At 37.8% G+C, this 23,236-nt stretch overlaps 1 protein-coding gene across 2 annotated transcripts in view; it reads right to left on the bottom strand.

Moving 5' to 3' along the window:
* Nucleotides 1-23,236, bottom strand: part of LOC131436797 (rap guanine nucleotide exchange factor 4) — a 446,791-nt gene that overhangs the window by 376,127 nt on the left and 47,428 nt on the right. For both annotated transcript variants that reach the window (XM_058605717.1, XM_058605715.1), the window contains exon 2: nt 13,341-14,353. In XM_058605717.1, coding sequence (XP_058461700.1) covers nt 13,341-13,387 — 47 coding nt within the window. In that variant the 5' untranslated portion in view covers nt 13,388-14,353. The remainder of the gene's footprint in view (nt 1-13,340; nt 14,354-23,236) is intronic.

Raw genomic sequence — 23,236 nt, forward strand, 5'->3', positions numbered from 1 at the left:
ATTGGTGAATAATTTGTTGCTAATTAGTTGCGGTAATTTTAAATTCACTGCACAATTTTTTTAAATTTATTTGAGTAATTCACTAAGTTTATATGAAGGTTACGTAGCACCCCTTCTGAATAAGCTTGAAAACAAATTGAAACTCATTAAATAATTTGTTGCTTATTAGTTGCTAATTAGTTACGGTAGTTTTGAATTCGCTGCTCAATTTTTTTTATTAATGAGCTTAGTGAAGTATTCAAAAATAAATAATTTGCGCAACAAATTCAAAATTATCGTAACAATTTAAAAACTAATGAGCAACTCCCTATCCACTTTCGGTTTCGATTTACGCTCATTAGGGAGGGCTACTTTGTTAACTTCATATGAACTTAGCGAAGTAATTGCAGAACTAATTAGCAACCAATAAGCAACAAAATATCCACTGAGTTTCGATTTGTTTTCAAATTTATTTAGGAGGGTTGCTTCGTTAACTTCATATAAACTTATCGAAGTACTCGAAAAAAAAACAAAAAATTGAGCAACAAATTCAAAATCACTGTAACTAATAAACAACATCTACTGATTTTCGATTTGTTTTTAAGCTTATTTAGAAGGAGTGCTTCATTAACTTTATATGAACTTAGCGAAGTACTCGAAAAAAATTAAATAAAATTGAGCAACAAATTCAAAACTACTGTAATCAATTAGCAACTAATTAGGCACACTGGATTTCGATTTTCTAAGCTTATTTAGTAGCATTGAAAGTATGCAAAATTCATAAAATCAATCAACAAGTACATGGGGTTGTTCGAGCCGTTGATGTGGAACAAGGCAACTAAAATTTCTAATGATCTACAATCAAATAGTTTAATCAATCGTCACACTTGAATTCGCAAATGCACGAGAGACTGCTTAGATTGATCATTATTAGGAACCAACACCGAACACGCGAACCCAGAATATAGACTCTATTTGTCGTGATTTGTATTTGTTTTGTAGCCGACGAAATTACATCAATAGCCCAAATGTATGCAATTATATGCTTGTAAACGCTAGCGATACGAATATCGATATTTAAGCTTCTTTTCGCCAAGCTTGTGTTCAAGTTTTGTATGCAAGCAGTTATTTTTATAGCGTTTCAGTACCATTACTTCCATTCTGCGATTTCGGTTGAAGCGATGAACTTTTTCTCATTATCAATCGAGTTCATCTTATATAAATTGGAAAATAATCTTATGCACTCCCAATTTACCCTGGGGTAGTTGTCAATTTCTCAGGCGAAACGACATAACATGGAATTTCATCCTAACTTGCATGACACAAGATCAGAGCATACCAATTAAAGCTTCAAATTGTTTTATGACATCTTTTGTCTTGCTGTCTAGCAACAACCTACACGCTTAGAAAAAGTTACTCAGCGTTTGAGTACTAGTTACTCATTTTCAAATAATACATGGAAACGTCAAAAATTGAGTAGTTATCATCAATGATATTGAGTAACTCCTACTCTAAATTTGAGTTTAACGCAATAACTCGTTTTTTTGTTACTATTCGCAAGATCAGTCTAAAAGTTGTAATAACCATTTGTAGCAACAGGTTGTATATTTTGTTAGTGAGATCGCGTATTTCGAGGGTGAGTCGCTCAACACAAACGGTGTTGTGTCTGCAAAAAACGGAATGATAAACTCCGTGTTGTGTTTTCGAATTGAACCGAATATGCTCAAATGTCATTTATGAGGAATAAGTGTATGATTGGTGCCTGAGCATATCTGACATGTATGTTAATGTAGATGAGTGAGATCCTACTCATTTTCGAGTAACTATTTTTAAGCGTGTACCTATAGCAAGCTACGCGTAGGACTGAAACGTTAGCTATAATTTCGCTTCTATTTATAGATTTGCGTGCTTACAACAGCTTCACTTTTGCATCGATTGGCCAATCAGAGCAATGCTTTCCCTTTGATATAACGCTTACTCCTTCAAAAGCGTCGTCTATGGCAGGGAAATCCGGTATGCCAGAGATTTTTTGCAGACAAAATAGGACACTGCTAGCTACTAATCAACATTTCAATGATATACAATAAAAAATACATGGCTATGAACATTCAAATCAATACGTAGAAATATTTCCAATCAAATGGTGACACGATATTAATAATTGATACAAAATTGACTGAGCTGTAATTGTTCAAAACCTGACCTCATTTCTACGTGTATTTTTCTCGAGTTTCTAATTTGCACCCCTATATATATAAAACAAAAATGTGTTCCACAGTAAAAAAGCATGTCAGTTTTGTTCGCATTCACGTCATTCAGTTATGGCTCTGACATTATCCACCTGCTTTTTTATCATCTTATCATTTTTTCAAACATTTTGAATGAATAGTTTTTGTTCAGTAAGTACCACGACAACAGAAGCATCTCTAAACATTTTCTTTCATCTGGTGTTGAACGATACGCTGAATTGAACGTGTACTGATGGTAGCAAGTACTTACTCTTACTCTATCAGTCGTAGACCACGCGGGTCTCTGCTGTATACAGGAGGCGTCTCCATTCAACTCGGTTCATGGCTGTTCGCCGCCAGCCTCGGTAGCTGCGAAGGGTCCGCAGGTCGTCCTCAATTTGATCGATCCATCTTGCCCGCTGCGCGCCTCTTCTTCTTATACCGGTCGGATCATTATCGAGAATCATTTTAACCGGGTTGTTCTCCGACATTCTAACAACATGCCCGGCCCACCGTAACCGCCCGACCTTGGCCGTTTGGACGAGGGTTGGTCCTCCCAGCAACTGGTGCAGTTCATGGTTCATTCGCCTTCTCCACGTACCGTCTTCTATCCGCACTCCACCGAAGATGGTTCGCAACACCTTCCGTTCAAAAACAGCTAGTGCGCGTTGGTCCTCCGCAAGCATTGTCCAGGACTCATGCCCGTAGAGGATAACCGGTCTAATCAGCGTTTTGTAGATAGTTAACTTCGTACGACGGCGAATTTTGCTCGATCGAAGCGTCTTGCGCAGTCCAAAGTAAGCACGATTTCCTGACAATATGCGTCTCTGAATTTCTCTGCTGGTGTCATTATCGGCAGTCACCAGTGAGCCCAAGTACACGAACTCGTCGACCATTTCGATTTCATCACCGCCAATCAGAACTCGCAATGGGTGGCTGACGTTATCTTCTCTCGAGCCCCTGCATTTCATGTACTTTGTCTTTGACACATTGATGTCTAGTCCGATCCGCTTGGCCTCAGCTTTTAGTCCGATGTACGTATCTTCCATCTTCTCAAAGTTGCGTGCTATAATATCAATATCATCAGCGAAACCAAGTAGCTGGACGGACTTTCTGAAAATCGTGCCACTCGTGTCTATCCTCGCTCTTCTTATCACACCCTCCAAAGCAATGTTGAATAGCAGACACGAAAGGCCATCACCTTGCCGTAGCCCTCTGCGAGTTTCGAAGGGACTCGAGTTTATCCCCGATACTCGAACAACGCACATCACTCGATCCATCGTAGCCTTGACCAATCGTATCAGTTTGTCCGGGAATCCGTAGTCGTGCATGATTTTCCATAGCTGTTCTCGATCGATTGTGTCGTAGGCTGATTTGAAATCGATGAATAAGTGATGTGTGGGCACATTGTATTCGCGGCACTTTTGCAACACCTGGCGGATGGCGAACACTTGGTCCGTGGTAGCGCGTTCGCCCATAAATCCTGCCTGATATTGTCCCACGAATTCGTTTGCAATCGGTGAAAGTCGACGGCATAAGATTTGGGAGAGTACCTTGTAGGCTGCGTTCAGCAGAGTTATCGCGCGGTAATTGCAGCAATCCAGCTTATCGCCCTTTTTGTAGATGGGACACACGATTCCTTCCATCCATTCCTCCGGTAAAATCTCGTCCTCCCAGATCTTGGTAACGACCCAGTGCAATGCTTTCACTAGTGCATTACCACCGTGTTTTAGTAGCTCGCTTGGTAGTTGGTCAACGCCAGCGGCCTTATTATTTTTCAACCGGCTTACCATCTCCTGCACTTCTTGAAGGTCTGGGACCGGCAGTCTATCGTCCTCCGCACGCGTTCCCAAGTTCGTTACTGCGCCGCCACTTTCGTATTCCGCCACATCGCCATTGAGGTGCTCGTCGAAATACTGCCGCCACCTCTCGATCACCTCACAGTGGTTCGTGAGAAGATCCCCGTTGGTGTCCTTGCACATATCGGCCTGTGGCACATGGCCTCTGCGCGAACGGTTCACCTTCTCGTAGAACTTCCTTGTGTCATTAGCACGGAACAGCTGTTCCATCGCTTCGCGATCTCGGTCTTCCTGTTGGCGCTTTTTTCTACGGGATACCGAGTTTAGTCTGTTCCGCGCCTGTCTGTATCTCTCCTCGTTTGCTCTCGTCCGGTGTTGCAGCTTACTTGCCCAAGCTGCATTCTTCTCGGCCACTAACTGTTCACATTCGTCGTCGAACCAGTCGTTCCTTATGTTCGGAGCCGCCGTACCTAGCGTTGCTGATGCAGTGCTACCTATGGCAGATCGGATGTGTCTCCAGCCATCTTCAAGAGTAGCTGCACCAAGCTGCTCTTCCGTTGGTAGTGCCACTGCCAACTGCTGCGCGTAATCTTGGGCTACTCCTGCATCCCGGAGCCGCGCAATGTTAAACCGCGACGATCGGTTTCGACGTCGGGTAGCCACCGTCGAAAGTTTTGAGCGCATGCATACAGCAACCAAGTAGTGGTCCGAATCTATATTCGCACTGCGGTAGGTGCGAACATTGTTGATGTCCGAGAAAAATTTTCCGTCGATCAAAACGTGGTCGATTTGGTTTTCGGTCTGTTGGTCAGGTGATCTCCACGTAGCTTTGTGGATATCCTTGCGGGGAAAGAAGGTGCTTCTGACTACCATTCCTCGGGAGGCCGCAAAGTTGACACACCGTTGGCCGTTGTTATTCGATGCGGCATGCAGGCTGTTCGGCCCGATTACCGGTCGGTACATTGCCTCCCTTCCTACCTGGGCATTCATGTCACCGATGACAATTTTTACGTCTCTGCGTGGGCAGCCGTCATAGACTTGTTCCAGCTGCACGTAGAACGCTTCTTTCTCGTCATCGGGTCTCCCTTCATGTGGGCAGTGCACGTTGATGATGCTGTAATTGAAAAAACGGCCTTTAATTCTCAACTTACACATCCTAGCGTTGATCGGCTGCCACCCAATCACTCGCTGACGCATCTTGCCCAGCACTATAAAGCCAGTTCCCAGCTCGTTCGTTGTGCCACAGCTTTGGTAGAAGGTAGCCGCTCGATGTCCGCTTTTCCACACCTTCTGTCCCATCCAACAAAGCTCCTGCAGCGCTACGACGTCGAAGCTGCGAGGATTTAGTTCGTCGTATATTATCCTGTCGCAGCCTGCGAAACCTAGCGACTTGCAGTTCCATGTTCCAAGTTTCCAATCGTAGTCCTTATTTCGTCGCGTGGGTCTATGCCGATTGTTCCGGGTCATATTCTCTCCTGTATTGTTTGTAATTAAAGTTTTATGGGCGGCTTATTAGGCCTACGCCAACCCCCTGTCTCGCCGGAGGATCATCGTGCTTGCTCTGTTTAACGTCCCAACTAGCACTAGGACGATCCCGTTGGTGGGGTTGCCACCTTGGATTTAGCTGGACGGGATGCAGCATTTCATACTCAGCCGCTGGATACCAGAACAGACGCTGTTTGAAGCCGCTCCTAACATGGAGTACAGACGCTCCGACATCCTCTAAAGAGGACCCCCTTCCCTGTCAGCATACGACCAAGGTCCCACCGGGGTTGGTTACCCGATCTTTCCTATGGTTGCTCGTACCCCAGCCGGCACCGCGGGGAGGTAGGGATAGGAGTTACTGGACAAGAGGCTAAGAACCACAATGGGGCCTGAATTGCGCATTGTCCAGTCGTTTACCAGCAGATGGTAGCAAGTTTGTACCCACAAAAAAAATTTCGAAGATCAGATCTAAAATTTCTTTTTTTTTTCGAAGGGAGTCATTTGATAAAAAATATTCATTTAATAAGATAATTAAATGACGAATTTCGAACTTGTTTTTCCAAAATTGATCTAAACTGTCTTTCAAAAATGAACAAACCTTTTAAACCATTTTCATTCAAAATATTGACGAAAACTGATAAATCCTGCAAAAAAAATTATTGTGCTGGGGATGTTTTCAAAATAAGTCTAATTTTCGAATGAAAATGCTGAGAAAATTACTAATCGAATTAAACACTGAAAAAAAAAATCGATATCTAAAATTATAAGTCAAATTACAAAAATAGTCAAATTACAAAAATAGTCAAATTACAAAAACATTTGTTAAACATTGATTTTATATTTTTAAAATGAATTTTTTTCAGTGTAGGACTCGATAAGGATTTTTTCAGTATTTTTATTGGAAAATTTGACTGATTTTGTGAAGATTTTTTATTTTATGAGTGATAATATTTGACACACATACTCACACACAGCCACATACATTGCTCAGCTCGATGAACTGTGTCGAATGATATAGAACACTTAGCCCTCTGGGCCAATTTTCACTAGTAAATTTTGCATAAACTTTCTATATGAGAAAGGCAATAAGTGTACTTTTATAGAAAATCATCGTTATCATGATCTTGTAATAACACTAACAAGTAGATACAAATTGAATAAAAGAATTAAAAAGTTACTTTTTGCCTTTCTCATATAGAAAGGTTATGCAATCACTGTGTGTGTGTGTGTGTGTATGTGTGTGTGTATGTGCGTATGTGTGTATGTAACGTTTTTTTGCACTAACTTTTCTCGGAGCTGGCAGAACCGATTTTCACAAACTTAGATTCGAATGAAAGGTCTTGTGGTCTCATACAAAATTCCTGAATATTATTTGGATCCGACTTCCGGTTCCGGAATTATGGGGTAAAATGTGCAAAAAAATTGTGAAAATAAGTGCACTAACTTTTCTCAGAGATGGCTGAATCGATTTTCACAAACTTAGATTCAAATGAAAGGTCTTGAAGTCCCATACAAAATTTCTGAATATTTTTTGGATCCGACTTCCGGTTCGGGATTTATGGGGTAAATTGTGCAAAAAAAAAGAAAATATGTGTTCTAACTTTTCTCATAGATGGCGCGACCGATTTTCACAAACTTAGGTTCAAATGAAAGGTCCTGTGATCCGATGCGTTATTCCTCAATTTCATGCGGATCCGACTTCCGGATCCGGAAATATAGGGTAAAGTGTGTTAAAAATTGTACACCATCACTGAAAATGGGGAAAAACCTTAAAAAATTTTCTAATTCGACCTCAAATCTTTTCCAATTTGATGGTTTTTATCAGTAGACGGTCAAACAAACCGATTTCGGTTATTCTTTTAAGAATCGAAGAAAAATTTTTTTTTCGCCTTTTTGCCTTTCTCATATAGAAAGGTTATGCAATCACTGTGAAAACCGACTTTTGAACCGAGGCCCGGAGGGCCGAATGTCCTATACCATTCGACTCAGTTCGCCGAGTACGCAAAATGTATGTGTGTGCATGTGTGTATGTGTGTATGTGTGTATGTAAAGTTTTTTGCATTAACTTTTCTCGGAGATGGCTGAACCGATTTTCACAAACTCAGATTCAAATGAAAGGTCTCGTGATCCCATACAAAATTCCTGAATATTATTCGCATCCGACTTTTAAGAATCGAAGAAATATAATTTTGAAGAATTTCACAGTATTATATATGATAGTATGATTGATATGAGAAAGGCATCATTACACCACTAGGTGGATTAAAACAGGTTTTTTTACCTTAAAAACATCAATTTTAATGTTACAACCCTGCACGCTATACGAAATTGAACAAAGCACGCTGCGAACGGAGCAAAGCTGCACGTACCGACGCGTACTAGTTTTGCATCGTCATTTTGAATGACGATTTGAATGTTTTGACACCAATCGCCCTATAATTTAGGATTCGGAAGTCGGATCTTGATGAAATTGCACAGTATCTTTTGAGACAATAAGAGATTTAATTTGAATCATGATTTGTGAAAATCGATTTAACCGTTGCCGAGAAGTTCAAGTGAGTTCTGTTTTAGAAGCTTTTCTTCACTATTATCGGTGCTTCCGGAAGCGGAAACCGGGGACTGGTAGTCCCACAGTAGTTTTATATATTTACTAACTAACAAGATCTGCCAACTAGATGAATTTAGCAGCAAGTTTTATAAAAATGTGCACCTCGTTTCGCCATCGTTTGTGAAAAAATGCTCATGAAATTTAAAATTTTCACTAATCGTACTGTAATACCAGAACCGGAAGTCGAATCTGAATCGACTTTTTGGGGACTTTTGAAAGAATTTCAAGACCTTTTGTTTGCTTCTTAGTTTGAGAAAATCGATTTAGAAATTTCCGAGAAAATTGAGTGCACATTTTTCCATAAATTTGCACATATTTCCTTGTAATTCCGGTACCAGAAGTCGGATTCAAATGAAACTCAGGAAAACTGTATGAGGCCATAGGACCTTTAATTTGAACATTAATTATCACATACATAAACACACACACACTGAGAGAGAGAAAGATTTTGTGAACTCGACGAACTGATCCGAATGGTATATGACACTCGGCCCTCCGGGCCTCCATTCGAAAGTCGGGTTTCACATTGACCTTTCTATATGAAAAAGGCAAAAATTCTGAGAAAATATCAATTTTTTTAATTTTTGTAAGTGTAAAATTTAGTAACTTTTAACCGATCCCGAAAACTTATCGAATTCGCGGACCGACCTTCGACGTAGAGTGTGGACTGTATATTTTCAGTTAGGTTGGATTTCGGATCTCAACCGAAAGAGGTTACTCGTTGTGCTTAGATAGTTATAAAATACTGACTTTATTCACGTGCTGTCTGTCCTTTTTATTGGAGTTGTATTCGTTTGTGTTAGTGTAGAGTAAGACTGTAGTTTTTAGTACAGTTCGTATGATAACAGTTTGTGGTATATAATGTACAGGGTATATAATTCAATATCAAATGATCTATGATGTATTGTTTTAGGGTTGCCCTAAATTCGTATCATAATCGTTAAATTAGTTGTTAAATTCAATTTAAGTTTAATTTTAATATGCAAATTCAAATTCATTTTGTTCTTAATTATTTAGGTATTTAACAGTAAGGAATTTTAAATTATTTTTTTTCTGTAAATTAACACTACTAATACCAAGCCTCAAAAAGTTACGCGAAGCACCAAGCCTCAAAAAAAGTTGGAACGGTTACTTTGAGCTTTCATAGCTCAGCTGTTTTTCAACGGATCTCAATAAATTTTACACCCTCGAATTTTGTACAGTTCGCAGATTATTTTAAGTATTTCATTATTGACAATCGGATGGGAAAAATCAATGAAAAAATGTGATTTTTTCCCGTTCCAAGTTTTTTTTCACGCACAAAATATGCCCTATCTGCATTTATGCGGCACCAGCATTGTGAATAGAATTTTGAGAACTTCAACTTTCTCGCGTCATAACTTTGTTGTTAGTCAACCGATCTTCGAAATTTGTTCACCATTGGAATGGTACTAGTTTCAGCAATAAAATGTGCTAAAACATACGTAAAATAGAGTTGTCTACCTAAAGTTATAGAGAAAACTGTAAACAGAAGACCGCAAAAAAGATGGGATTTTTTGCAATGGTCGTAAATATCTCTGAATTCAAAGCGATGACCTATATGTTTTTATACATTATTCGATTGCTAGTCAACCCAGCTACAATTTATGCTAAGCTGGCGTTTTTGCACCATCAAAAACATCCTGAAAATATACAGTGTAAATGTAAATATTGACAAATATTACAAAAAAATTATTTTTAATATATAAATCAAAAATGAAAGCGATGACTTGTACATTTTTTGCTCTAAATTGTTAGAATCATTATCATAAAGATTGTTGTGATGAATAAAATTATATATTCTCTCAAAACAACTAAAAAAATTGGTAGAAATACATTCAATTTCTATCAGCGGAAATATATTGCATAAAAATTTCAAGCCAGAACAGTTACGTTATTGACTAATATAATTTATAATTTTTTATATTTTGAAATAAATTTATTCACAATTTACTCAAAATGGAGGCTTCGATTTTTTTCGGTTTTTGTGCCGTACTGAAGAATGAATACATAGATCCAAATAATTTTTATGTACATATAAAACAAACTCAACTGATATCTACTACAATTTTGAATTTGTCCAGCATTTCCGTAGAATCTAAAAAATCGGTGCAGGATCGGAATTTTTAAAATTTCTGTTATGCCTTCAACGTTTCAGTATACACTCTAACCTCAATTTACGCGCAAAGTCGTGGGTGCGTAAAATAAATTTCGCGTATATTGAGATTTTATTGTATCAAAATATGTTTTCATACTTCTATCGAAAACTACAATTCTTAGAAACTCATAATTTGAATTTCACCAATAGATTTTTAGTTTTTAGATAAAACGGAAATTCTTAATTTTTGCGATGGCTTTGTACAATAAGAAAGTAGAACTTGAACTGAGTATTTTACATACTAACCCATCGCAAAAGAAATCAACTACTATTTAGGAAAAAAATTGAAGACATTTATACCTTTCATTTGAATCTAAGTTCGTGAGATTCGGTTCAGTTATCTCTGAGAAAAATTAGTGCACTTATTTTCATTTTTTTGCACATATACATCTGTAATTCCGGAACCGGAAGTCGGATTCGGATAAAATTCAGGAATTTTCTACGGGGTTACAAGACGTTCCATTTGAATCCAAATTTTTGAAAATCGGTTCAGCCATCTCTGAGAAAAGTGTATGTCACCGCTTTAATTTCTAAGCATTTTGTAAAACTAACTAAAATTTGAAATTTTTTAGTGTTTGTCATTTATTTTTAGATGTTTTTGAATATAAAAAACTGCTAGTTTAGCCCTATTTATAACTGGTTTTATTAGCAATCCAATGATGTATAAAAACATATAGGTCATCGCTTTGAATTCAGAGATATTTACGACCATTGTAAAAAATCCCATCTTTTTTGTGGTCTTCTGTTTACAGTTTTCTCTATAACTTTAGGTAGACAACTCTATTTTACGTATGCTTTAGTGCATTCTATTTCTGAAACTAGTACCATTCCAATGGTGAACAAATTTTGAAAATCAGTTGACTATCAACAAGGTTGTGACTCGATAAAGTTGGAGCTCTCAATATTCAGTCGCGACGTTGATGCCAAAGGAAACAAAATTAGATAGCAGATAGGGCATTTTTTGCGCCTGAAAAAAACTTGGAACGGGAAAAATCACATTTTCATTCATTTCTCCTAACCGATTGTCAATAATGATATGCTTAAAATAATCTACGAACTGTACAAAATTCGAGGGTGTAAAATTTATTGAGATCCGTTGAAAAACAGCTGAGCTATGACAGCTCAAAGTTACCGTTCCAACTTTTTTTCTGGCATGGTATTTGGAGTGTTAAAGCTGGTATCAAATTCAAATTGCCTTTGACTTAGCATTCCTCGCGAACTGCCGAAAACTTCAATATTGAAAATAGTTCTGTAAAAATATGAGACTTTTCAGTAAAAACTGCTTCTTCTAAAACATGTAACTGAAATTATACAGAACTAATACTTCGCGAACTGCCGAAGTATTAGTTCTATAAAAATATAATGTTTTGTGAGACTTTTCAATAAATTTGAAACTGCTTCTTCTAAAACATGTAGCTAAAATCATAGCCAATCTATTGGTGTATAAAGCACACATGACATCACTTTGAATTTGTAGCAATGTAACAAAGTTTTTTACCAAGTGAACATTCCAACTTTTGTCGTGAATACGACTTACTTTACTATGGGGCGCCTTTTCAAAATTTATCCTCTGAGAGAGTGATAAGTTTTTGATCGTGAATATCTCTTGTTGTATCTAACGAATCAACATAATTTTTTCTGCATGCCATCGGAAATATGATCACAATTTCATGATAAAATTTTCAGTTGTGTGACATAATCTCAAACAATTCAAAATTAAACTTTTCTGAAATATTTGGTATAAACGAGTATCAAAGAGGCGTGTTTGCCTTTCTCGTATTCTGAGAGCTCATAGCTCAGTGATCTGTGAAAGGATTTATATAATCTAACTACCAATAGAATAGAAATTTTTCAACTTTAACGTGTATAGCAAAAGCATTGAAGTATTTCAATAGTACACTATTGAAAAACCTGTCTCATTTGACCCGTGTCAACACCAGCCTATCAGAACGCGTTCTGAAGAAGAGAACAAAATATCTGCTGCTGTACAACAAATCGTTCGAGAAAAATGTTCCGAAAAGTGTTGAATATCGTAGTGAGTTCCACAATTTGGTCCTGAAAGGCAGGAATGAATCCCGTACAGCATCCTGATAGTTTCTTTCAATAAAATGCAAATCCAAAATGAAATAATCGACATTAAAATTCTATACGCTGCTATTTTTATAGCCGTTAGGACCGCCCATTAGTGAAAAAGTTACAAACGAAATCACGTTAAAAGAAACCTTTTAACAAAAATTGGATCAGTTCTATCGCCACTGCGAGCAGATTGTGTCGTTTTCAAACCTAGTTTCGCTTCCGGCAAGAGCGATTACGTCACAGCTGCCAGTTGTTTGCATTGGTGAAAAAACAACGAAAAGAGAACAACGGTGGGGAGCATCACACAAAATCAGCCGTTCTAATGGCTCTAAAAGTTTCCTAAAGAACTATTAGGATTTCTTCTTCGCAAATCGAAGGTAAAAAACCTCAGTTTAGTGCAAATCTAGAACTGTTTGATTAGATTTGTGCACTTTTCGCTGTGTGAAATTCACAGTAATCGAAATCAAGTGAAGCCTTCTTTGTTTTTGCGAAAAATGTGAAAAAAGGAAATGCTTGCATGATTCATACAATTGATCAACTAGTTGATATTCGGAAGTGTTAAAGAACATGTCAGTTGTTTTCGTATTGACGACATCCAGTTATGTCTCTGACATTACCCACCCGCCTTTTTATGATTTTGGTTGGAACTTTTTATGATAACTTTGGGTAATCATATTGTCACTCATTGAACTTTAAAACGTTTTATTTCAAATGAATGTTAATGAAACAGTTGAAGTCGGTCGAATAATAACTAAGATATCGTCAGTCAAAGTTATTCGGTATTCGGAGTGTTAAATGCGTTTAATAAGAATTTCGTCAAACCTATGAAAAACTACGGAACTGACATTGTGACAATGTCGCAACAGTGACCACAGCTGGACTGTGTCAAGCCAGGGGTTACTTGATGTCAAGGCTATTTTCGCGTCGTTCTTGGTGTTTTCTTTTCTTGTCCGTCAAGTGCAAAGTCGACTTGACTTCAGCAAACTTACCTCTTATCAATCGCAGTAATCCATTCCATTGCCATTTTACCCGCCATCGTAAATATTCCACGGCACACGACACACAACCGATGACAGGAGTCCTTCTAATTCCCCAAACACTCAATTATATTACAAACACACCACAAGATCATCATCATCAATGGTAATACATATCATTATAACTGTGTTATGCTTCCCGTATTATTACAGCACACATAAACACATTCACAAAACACCGTACCGGGCCTAAAGACAATCGTGAACGTGATCCACAGTCGGCCACAACACGTTAGTTTCCAGGCTCGCCGTGAAGTCGTCGACGGTTGCTTTGTTTCCGTTTTTGCCGCTAGGATGTGTTAAACCGCTCCCCGTTTTCGCAATTTCACTTTCCGCACAAACACATGATCCTTCCTTTCTTCCTTCGAATCTGTTTGTTCAGTTTCAATCAATGATTTTCATGCTACCGTACCGAACCAAGAACGCCTGAATGTGCCTGCCACTAACAAGAAAGCTTTCCTGGCCTCATGCTGGGTGTGTGTGTGTGTGTGTGTGTGTGTATTTTAATTTTAGCTCGTTTCGTGCTCTATTAAAATCATCTTGATTACACGAATTCACGATTTCTACAGGTTAAACTTTTTTTAAACATATCAATGTTCACCGGTACAACTTTCGACATCAACACTAATGAGACCTCATCCGAATTTTCCATCCATTTCGCTTTCAGACGAATGAAAACGGTGAAAGTTTTTACCTTTCAATCATCGGATTGGTAGACACCTGGGGATAGGGGATTAAAATTGCACGATGTCAACAAAGATCACATGCCTTCGGTTAGTACCGAGTCGTAACCAATGGAAAACCACCGCAAAACCGATGGGTCCGGTGCTGCCTCCTGGCGGTATCGTGGATGTGGCAAGTGTTTTAAACTCGGAAAAGTGTATCCTTCTAATCGACCTCCGGCCTTCCAGTAGTGAATCAGATTGTATGCAGTGCTGCTACTAGTTTCAAAATTTCATCATCCTCTGAAAGTGGAGAACAGAGAAACCAGGTTGAATTAATTTTAAACTTTTATGGTGATTACGGTGTTGAATGAGGTTTCAGGAAAATTTTAACGAGTATCAAGTTGATGTTGGAATGAAAGTTGTAATTTAGAAATACATATTGAAATCCGAGAATTCTATACAACATTTAAAAAAAATCCCATTGGTGTCTGAATATTATTAACTAAAGAACTTTGAAAAATTACCGTGCTCGGAACTGTACAAAATATCTTCTCCATAAAAAGCCAACAAATAGTTTGCGATTTGCGTTGCGTTGTGACGATGGCCTTGGCGGATTGCACACTGATATCATCAAGTTTTCTGCTGATTGACAGATAAGAGCTACTTGCCGAAAAGTATTGGGATTTGATAGCGTTCCAGCTCAAACTTAACATCTCAACAGCATGATAGTCACCATTGCCATCGGTCCCCATCTCCATTGTTCACAGGAATAAGAAGGACAGAAAATGTTGATGTTTCACCTACTTTTCGGAAGGACGACGACTCATCATTCTCTTCCATAGGTGTCGCGGAATGGAAAGATCTGGGGAAGGTATGAGGTCTTGGAATCGCTCTTAGCTAGCAATTCGACAATTTTCCCGCTTTTGCTTCGTCGCTTTAGGTAGGGGTAGAATATTTTTAACGCTTAAATCATTAGTTCCGGAACCGGAAGTCGGAACCTCCTATTTAAACCTAAGTTTATGTAAATCGGCCAAACCATCTGTGACAAAATAGCCTACGTTTCATTTTGGAGTATTTGAACATTATTTGCGATGCTTCCGGAATCGGAAATCAGGAGCCAGGACAACCGGAATTAGTGTGATAGGCCGGCTACTAACAATGGTTGGGATAGTTTCGAGCACAGTTTAGATTTGTTTTTCACGTTTTTGGCTTCGCCGCTTAAAGTGACGCTATACATTTTCAACACTCTTCACCCCGTATTTCCGGAACCGAAAGTTGTATCTAAGTTTGTGAAGTTTTTTTTTAGTGTGGCCTATTGATTCTATACAACTTCATCCTGGACGCCATTTTTGTACGATGAACGGTTTCCGAATTACAACGAGAAAAACTAACTGTTTTAACTGTAACTTCTTAATTTTTCAAAAGGCACGGATGAGATAGCCATCAATCTGTAGGTTTTAATAACAGCTTTAAAATGAAAATTATCAAAAAAAAAAATAAAAAACTTTTATTTTTTTTATTTAACTTTTTCGGATTATTTTGTAATTATTGAGAAAAAAAATCAAAAATTTTTTCAGTGTATATTTTTTTTAGAGTGCCCAATCGATTCCCTACAATTTCTTCCTGAACGCCAATTTTGTACAATTAACGGTTTTCTAGTTACAACGATTTGAAACAGGCAATTTTTGTGAAATGCAAAAATACATACGCCCGTTTTAAAAATCAGTCGTTAGTCGGATTGACCTCTCCATCAGTTCAAAAACCTATGGTTTGCCATACTGAAGCCATGTGCAAAGTTTCATCCAAATCGGAGAAGGTCGATTCTGATTTTGTCATTCCTGGAATTGCTCTACTGGTTTTGTATCGTCATTTTATTAGGTGGGTTGAAAGCTATGACACTCATCGCCCTGTGATTGCGAAACCGGAAGTCAGATCCAGATGATATTCCACAGTACCAATTGAGACAATATGAGCTTTAGTTTAAATCAACATTTGTGAAAATCGGTCCAAGCATTGCTGAAAAATCGAGTTGAGTTCTACTTTTGGAGTATTTCTTCACTATACCTTCGGTGCTTCCGGAAAAGGAAATGGGAAACTATTCGGGCCGAATAAAGTTTATAATAATAAGTTCTGCTAACAAGAAGCATTTATCAGTCAGTTCTATGGCACTTGTACTTGTGTTTGCCATCGTTTATGAAAAACTTTTTTCATCATAGTGGTGTAATGATGCTTTTCTCTTATTCGGTGCTAGAAGACTCAGCCAAGATTTGTTTTTCAAACTTGAATAAAATCAAAAACTTTCTTTGGGTATAAACTACCATAACCTTTTTAATTTGTAAGCAGTTATGTCGAGTTAATAGAGATTTAAATGTGGCTATACGAAATTGAACACGGCACATTGTGTGTTAGGCGGTGGTGTTTTCTTTTTCAGTATCAGCACGTTTTGTATCAATTTGTATGACAGTTTGAAAGTTTTGATACGCATCGTCCTATAATTTCGGAACCGGAAGTCGGATCTGGATGAAATTGCACAGTATCTTTTAAGACAATGAGAACATTAATTTGAATCATGATTTGTGAAAATCGATTTAACCTTTGCTGAGATATCGAAGTGAGTTCCGTTTTTGGAGCTTTTCTTCACTATTAGCGCAACCGAACAACTCGCCACACAACAAGCGGCCATCCGCTGGGGGCGCTCACCATGCCCTTAAAAAAACATAGATTTAAGCTTCAGCCCCCTTCTCCCTACCCCTGTCTCTTCCTGTCTCCACAACAAAACCCAACCCAATGTTTCTAATATATAACTTAAGTTTCTGTACCCTGCACCCGTCTCTCTCTGTCTCCCCCACGTCATTGTCTTCGTCTTAGTTTTAATAAATGAAATGTAAAATTACACATTGTAAAACCCCAACCCCACTACCAATACACCCCCTCTCCCAACCCAACCCCATTAGATACAAACCTGGCGAAAGACCATAGTAAGGTTAAAACCGGGTAAAAATAAACTTTAAATTGATTAATCACTATTAGCGGTGCGTTCGAAAGCGGGAACCGGGGACGAATACTATTTTATGCGATTGTTTCTTAGTACCTAAAAGACTATGCACAGAACTCTTTTTCATAACTTTTCGATTTTAACACGGTTTGTTTTTGGCTACATAATCGTTTGATCATGACATAAGGAGTGTATCGAAAATAAGCTATCCACATACGTTTGTGTTGTGCGCATGTATTTGTGATGGTTTTTATGCTCAGATCACAGCAAGCTGTGCGTTCGGCTGCCAGTTTTCGTTTGTTTACTTGTTGGTGCGGTTGAAGTTCTGCGTTTTCAAAATGTCGCGTATTGCAAATGAAATGAAAATTAAGATTCTGGACACATGGCTAAGTTAGAAGAGTATTACTATGCCAAAATTGGTAAAGCGTTTTGGAATTCATCATGCCAGTATTAACACCATCATTAATAAGTTTGGGGAACACTATTCTTTGGATGAGCTACCAGGAAGAGGCAAAAAACCCGGTTCTTTCAACCCGAAACTGAACCAGAAAGTGGTATCTCTAATCATGAAGAAAAAATCAATGTCAATACGTGATTTGGCCAAAAAAGCAGAAGCGAGTGTCGGAATGATCCAGCGTATCAAAAGGCGAAATCACCTGAAGGCCTACAAGAAGCAGAAAATCTCGAAACAAAGTGTAGAACAGAAGAAGGGAGCAGCAACAAGTGCCCGGGAATTGTATTCGCGTCTTTTGCAGTGTCCGGATGCATGCGTTTTAATGGACGATGAGATTTATGTAAAGGAGGATAGAAAAACCCTTCCAGGTCCACAATACTTAATTGTCGTCGTTGGAGAGGATGTGAGCGATGCGGACAGGTCGATTCAAGTGGAGAAATTTGGTCGAAAGGTATTGGTATGGAAAGCAATATGTTGCTGTGGATTAAAGTCAACTATTTTTTACACTACCGGAACAATAAATGCAGAAATCTGTCGATCTGAGTGTCTCCAGAAAAGATTGCTGCCTTTATATAAGAAGCATAGTACACCTCCACTGTTTTGGCCGGATTTAGCGTCGACTCACTATGCCAAAACCACTCTCAATTGGCTTGCGGTAAAGGGTATAAATTTCGTTGAGAAAAATATCAATCACATCAATTCTACCATGTCCAATGAATAATTTTCCAAATATAATCAATGGTTTCTAACCAAGAATCCGTTCCGTGTTCGGCCATCATTAAAATTTCATACCGCTTCATAAATGGCCCGTAAAACAAAACAATATGAATCGCGCTAATCAAACAGGTTCTATTGCAAGATAATTACCTCGGATTTAGTCAACACCAACCAAACGCTCCCTCGTTCGTTCCACCAATTGGCTAATGGACTTGCTTGTGGTTGTTATTGTTTTTTTTCCTTTTTCGTTTTTCATTCCGACTAACAACACGCCAACGAACAGCTTGTAACAATGTCAATGCGATGAAAATCGTCTGATAAACGAGCGTCGATTATTTTTGCTCAAGCGCGAGGGGTCGGCAAAAAGTCTGCCGGTTTCCGCCCGTCAAATGATTAATAGTAGTGTAGCTTGATTACTATACAACGTGAAGCAACAGTGTGTCAGTGTTCGAGTTTGGATGATTGAGATTTGGACCGTGCGTGGAGTAAAAAATCGTCTGCTCACTCATTTGATAAATTGACACCGATGGTTCCGGATATGTTCATTAGTTAGTCCGGAAGACGATCCGTTCTATCGCTTCTTTTCCGGTTTTGTTTTGTATGAAAGCTTCGTCGAATTTCTTATAATCACAGAATATAGATGAGCCAGCTCGCATACGAACTGCGTGTTCGAATAAGCATTTTCTCCAACACTTGAAGATGTCGCTGCGATCGCCACTGTGTTAGCGGCTAAATTCTCATGTTGTCAAATTTTCGTTTTGATTTAGATTGAGATTCTGATTGAATACAAATCTGATTCAAACAACATGAGAATTAAATGTGAGAAGAATTCCCATCAACGTATTTTGAAAATTTTTGCACGATTTAAACGATCAGTCTAGCATTCCCTTATTTTTAACGCATAGCGCAAATTTAGAGTTTACTCATGTTTTTGAAGGGAAAATTTCCAGCCGGTAGGTTTGCTATCTGTACTATAATGTAAAGCTAATTAAAGCATAGGAGCCTGAAAAATGCTCTCTAAAAATATTACTTGAATTAAAACCTTGAAACTGTAAGTTTCTAATTTTAGCACGGCTCGATTTCAGCAATTAATCGTTCGAATTATGTCACAGTATTACATAAGAAATTGGCAAGCTGCAAAAGCGCAAGTGAGTGACATTTATCTATCGTCAGTTTTGTAAATTTTGAGTCATTGTAAATTACTTTCATTAACACTGCTAACCCGAGACTCGAAATTTTTAACTATTGAAGAAACGAAGGGTAAACTTAAAGCAAAATTACAAGTAGCTATTTTTATTCGAAAGTTATAAAGATTAGAAAACATATTCAATTTTTGTCGTGAGTACGACTAACTTTACTGTGGGGTGCCTCTTCAAAATTTACCCTTCAAGAGAGTGATACGTTTTTGATCGTGAATATTTCTTTCTGTTTCTAATGGATCAACATAATTTTTCTACATGCCATTAGAAAAATGATCAATTGATGATAACATTTTCAGCTGTATTACATAGTCGCAAATAATTTATAATTAAACCATTCCGGTTGGTTCAGGTTCAGAGTTCAGTTCCAGTATCAGTATCAAGAATTCAGTTTGCATCAATTGAATTCAGTATGGCATCGATTGCAGGACGTTCGCAGAGCCAGTTTCCCTCCAAAGAAGATCAATTGCGTCATCCGACAGCTGGTCGTTTGCATTGGAGCAAAATATAATGAAAAGTTAACAACGATGGGGAACATTCTGTAAAATGAGCGTTCTAATAGCTGTAAATATTGTCTAAAGAACTATAAAGATTGCTTATTTGCAAATCGGAGATAAGCATCATCAATTTAGACTCAGGCCCGTACCCAGGATTTCGTTTCGGGAGGGGCCCTCAAATTAAGAAAATAGTGTTACTGAGGATTGCTTATATACCAAATTGTCGGTGTGCCTTTTACTGGCGTTTTCAACAGACACTTCAAACTTTTTCACTGGAAATTCACTTTATGTAATCGTGCTTATTTTGATCAGTGTATTCCAAGTCGTTGAGGGGATCATTTCTAATCATTTCATAAATTTGACATTTCCAGTAGATTTTGCAAATAAGTGACTCTTCAATATGTTCAAATTGGGATGCCAAAACTGTTGTAACGCTTTTCAACACCGATAACTTAGAAAAAGTAACAAAAAGAACGCTTCATAATACACAAAACTTACAAAAAAGTAACGCATGTATCTTTAAAAATGTAACACATGCAACGTTTTGTAACACCTAAATCTTACAAAAAAGTTACGCATGTAACGATTTGTAACGCCTATAACCTACAAAAGAGTAACGCATGTAGTTCTTCGTAATATCTATAACTCATTTGAAGTAACGAATGTAACGTTTCGTAACGCCTATGACTCACAAAAACAAAGCACATGTAAGACTTCGTAACGTCTGCTGCTAACAAAAAAGTAACGCACGTAACACCTACAACTCACAAAAAACTAACGCATTTAGCGCTTCGTAACGCCAAAAACTTATTCAGAATAACACATGTCACTTCTCGAAACGCCTGTGGTTTACAAAAAGTGACGCTTCGTAACGCCTGTAACTTACAAAAGGTAACGCTTTGTAACACTTTAAAATTACTTAAAAGTAACGCACGTAATGCATCGTAACGCTTGAAACTTACAAACGAGTAACGATTCGTAACGTGTATAGCTCACAAAAAAGTAACGCATGTAACGCTTCGTAACGCCCAAAACTTATGAAAAGTAACGCATGTCACGCTTGTAACTTATAAATGTGTAACGGTTGTAACACTTCGTAACGGCCTAACTCAGAAAAGTAACGCCTATAACTTACAAAAAGTAACGCGCCGTAACGCCTACAGCATACAAAGAAGTAACGCATGTAACGCTTCGTAACGCCTTTAACTTACAAAAAAGTAATTCTTTGTAACTTTTCGTAACGCTTGTAACTTACTGAAAGGTAACGCTTCGTAACGCCTACGATTCGCAATAAAGTAACATATGTAACGCTTGATAACGCCAATGACTTACTAAAAATTAACGCATGTAACGCTACGTAATGCCTTTAACTTACAAAACAGTAACGCTTCGTAACGTTGCTAGAAGGTATCGCATGTAACGCTTCTTAACGCCAATAATTTACAAAAATTAACGCGTGTAAATCTTCGTAACGCCTATAGCTTACAGAAAAGTAACACCAGTAACGTTTCGTAACGCCTTTAACTTACAAAAAGGTAACGCTCCATAACACCTATAACCTACAAAAGAGCGCCTTGTATAACACCTTGTAACACGTATAACTTCCTGAAAAGTAACACATCGTAATTCGTTTACCGCCAGATTCTAACCTTTATACTGTTTTTTTTTTACATTCATAATTTCCTCAAATATAACTCATATGATTTGTAACTATCAATTAAAAAAAATATCGTATGCAACGCTTTCTAGCTTCTTCTCACGATAATTTCGAGTGAAATTTCTGAAATGCTTCGTCAAATGAAGCATTTTTCCAATTTGGAGACGGGTATAGCGTGATGGGTAAGTCGATACTTTCACGCAACCCGCCTGGGTTCGATTCCCAACCGCGCAGTTTCCAGCCCGAAGAATTCTATAATCGGAACAAAAAAATTTCTTATTCAAAGTCATTCACTCAGACGTTGACTCATAGATCGTTTGCATTGGAGAAAAATACTACGGAAAGGGAGCAACGATGGGGAACATTATGCAAAATCAGACCTTCTAACGGCTCCAAATATTCACTAAAGAACTAATAGGATTAATTAACTGTTGAAATATGCAAGTGAAAATAATCAGGCTAGTGAAGGTTTACAGTCTAATAGATTCTAATCAGAAAGTGTTTGCTTTTTTCTCGATTCTTCTTTAATTGGATTTTGTGTGTATTGGTTTGAATGCGATTTTTTCACTTTAGAGTGTACAAGTGGTGTCAGAAATTTTTTTGTTCATTACATTTGCATTGAATGAAAGAAAATTTTTCGTATTATCTTGAAAAAAGAAGTTTTTATACGTGTATTTACTAAATTGTACATGCAAATGTTTAATGTAACTAATCTGTACTTTAGTGTAGGTGCATAGTTTCAAATTCTAGTAATGAAGAAGGGGGAAAGCTTGCACAATTCACACCTTTTTCAATCGTGAGGAATTTCGAACCAACTAGCCAATTAAGTCAGTTTGAATAATTAATGTAAACTGTTCATGTATGACTTCGTAATAATAAACTGAGGGTTTTTGATGAAAAGTGTAAACAAAAAATTTATGTTTTTCTTGGAGATGCTGGTCTCGAATGATCTTAGTTCGCAATGTTGGCGATAAATTACCGAGAAAACCAATTTAAAATAGTTTAAAAAACTCCGCTTAACTATATTTTTGTTTGTCGATAATTTATTTTTATGCAAGTGGTTCGCCATTCTCCACAAGCTCCACCACCCTTGTTTCAGAAAACCAAGGAAAAAAATTCTTTAGAGTGTGAATAGTATTCCAACTCAATGGTTTTGAAGACTTTTTCCTGCATGGTTTAAATTCACAAAAATATGAGAAGAATCTGAAATAATATGATGACTGAAGCTTCGTATAACTCGATATCGAATAATTACAGATAAAATTAATGGTCCGGAAGTTCCCTAAGTTCTTCTAATAAAGTTCTCTGACTCTGAATATTCTCTCTCTCTCTCCCTCTCTTCTAGTCTGTAGCTTTTCAACAAGTGTTTTCTCAAGGCGATGACAACCTGAAGGTAGAGAAAGAAACAAAGCCTACTTTGCTACCTACAATATTAGCAAAAATGTAGGGACGCAAACAAAATCATTTCATATGAAAATTAGTCAATATTCAATACATTATTGCAAATGTTTTTGAACTGTAGCATTCCTTCTGTGATGAATCTCCCAGTCGTAGCTTAATTTTTTCCAGTAAACTTGCCTCAAGAACAATGGCAAACCATCAACCACGCGACAGCTTCACCGCATTATCCTATCAAAGAAGCTGCTTTCGTCACCGTCACCGTC

The sequence above is a fragment of the Malaya genurostris genome, chromosome 3 (genome assembly GCF_030247185.1).
Source record: "Malaya genurostris strain Urasoe2022 chromosome 3, Malgen_1.1, whole genome shotgun sequence".
In the NCBI taxonomy this organism is placed as follows: Eukaryota; Metazoa; Arthropoda; class Insecta; order Diptera; family Culicidae; genus Malaya; species Malaya genurostris.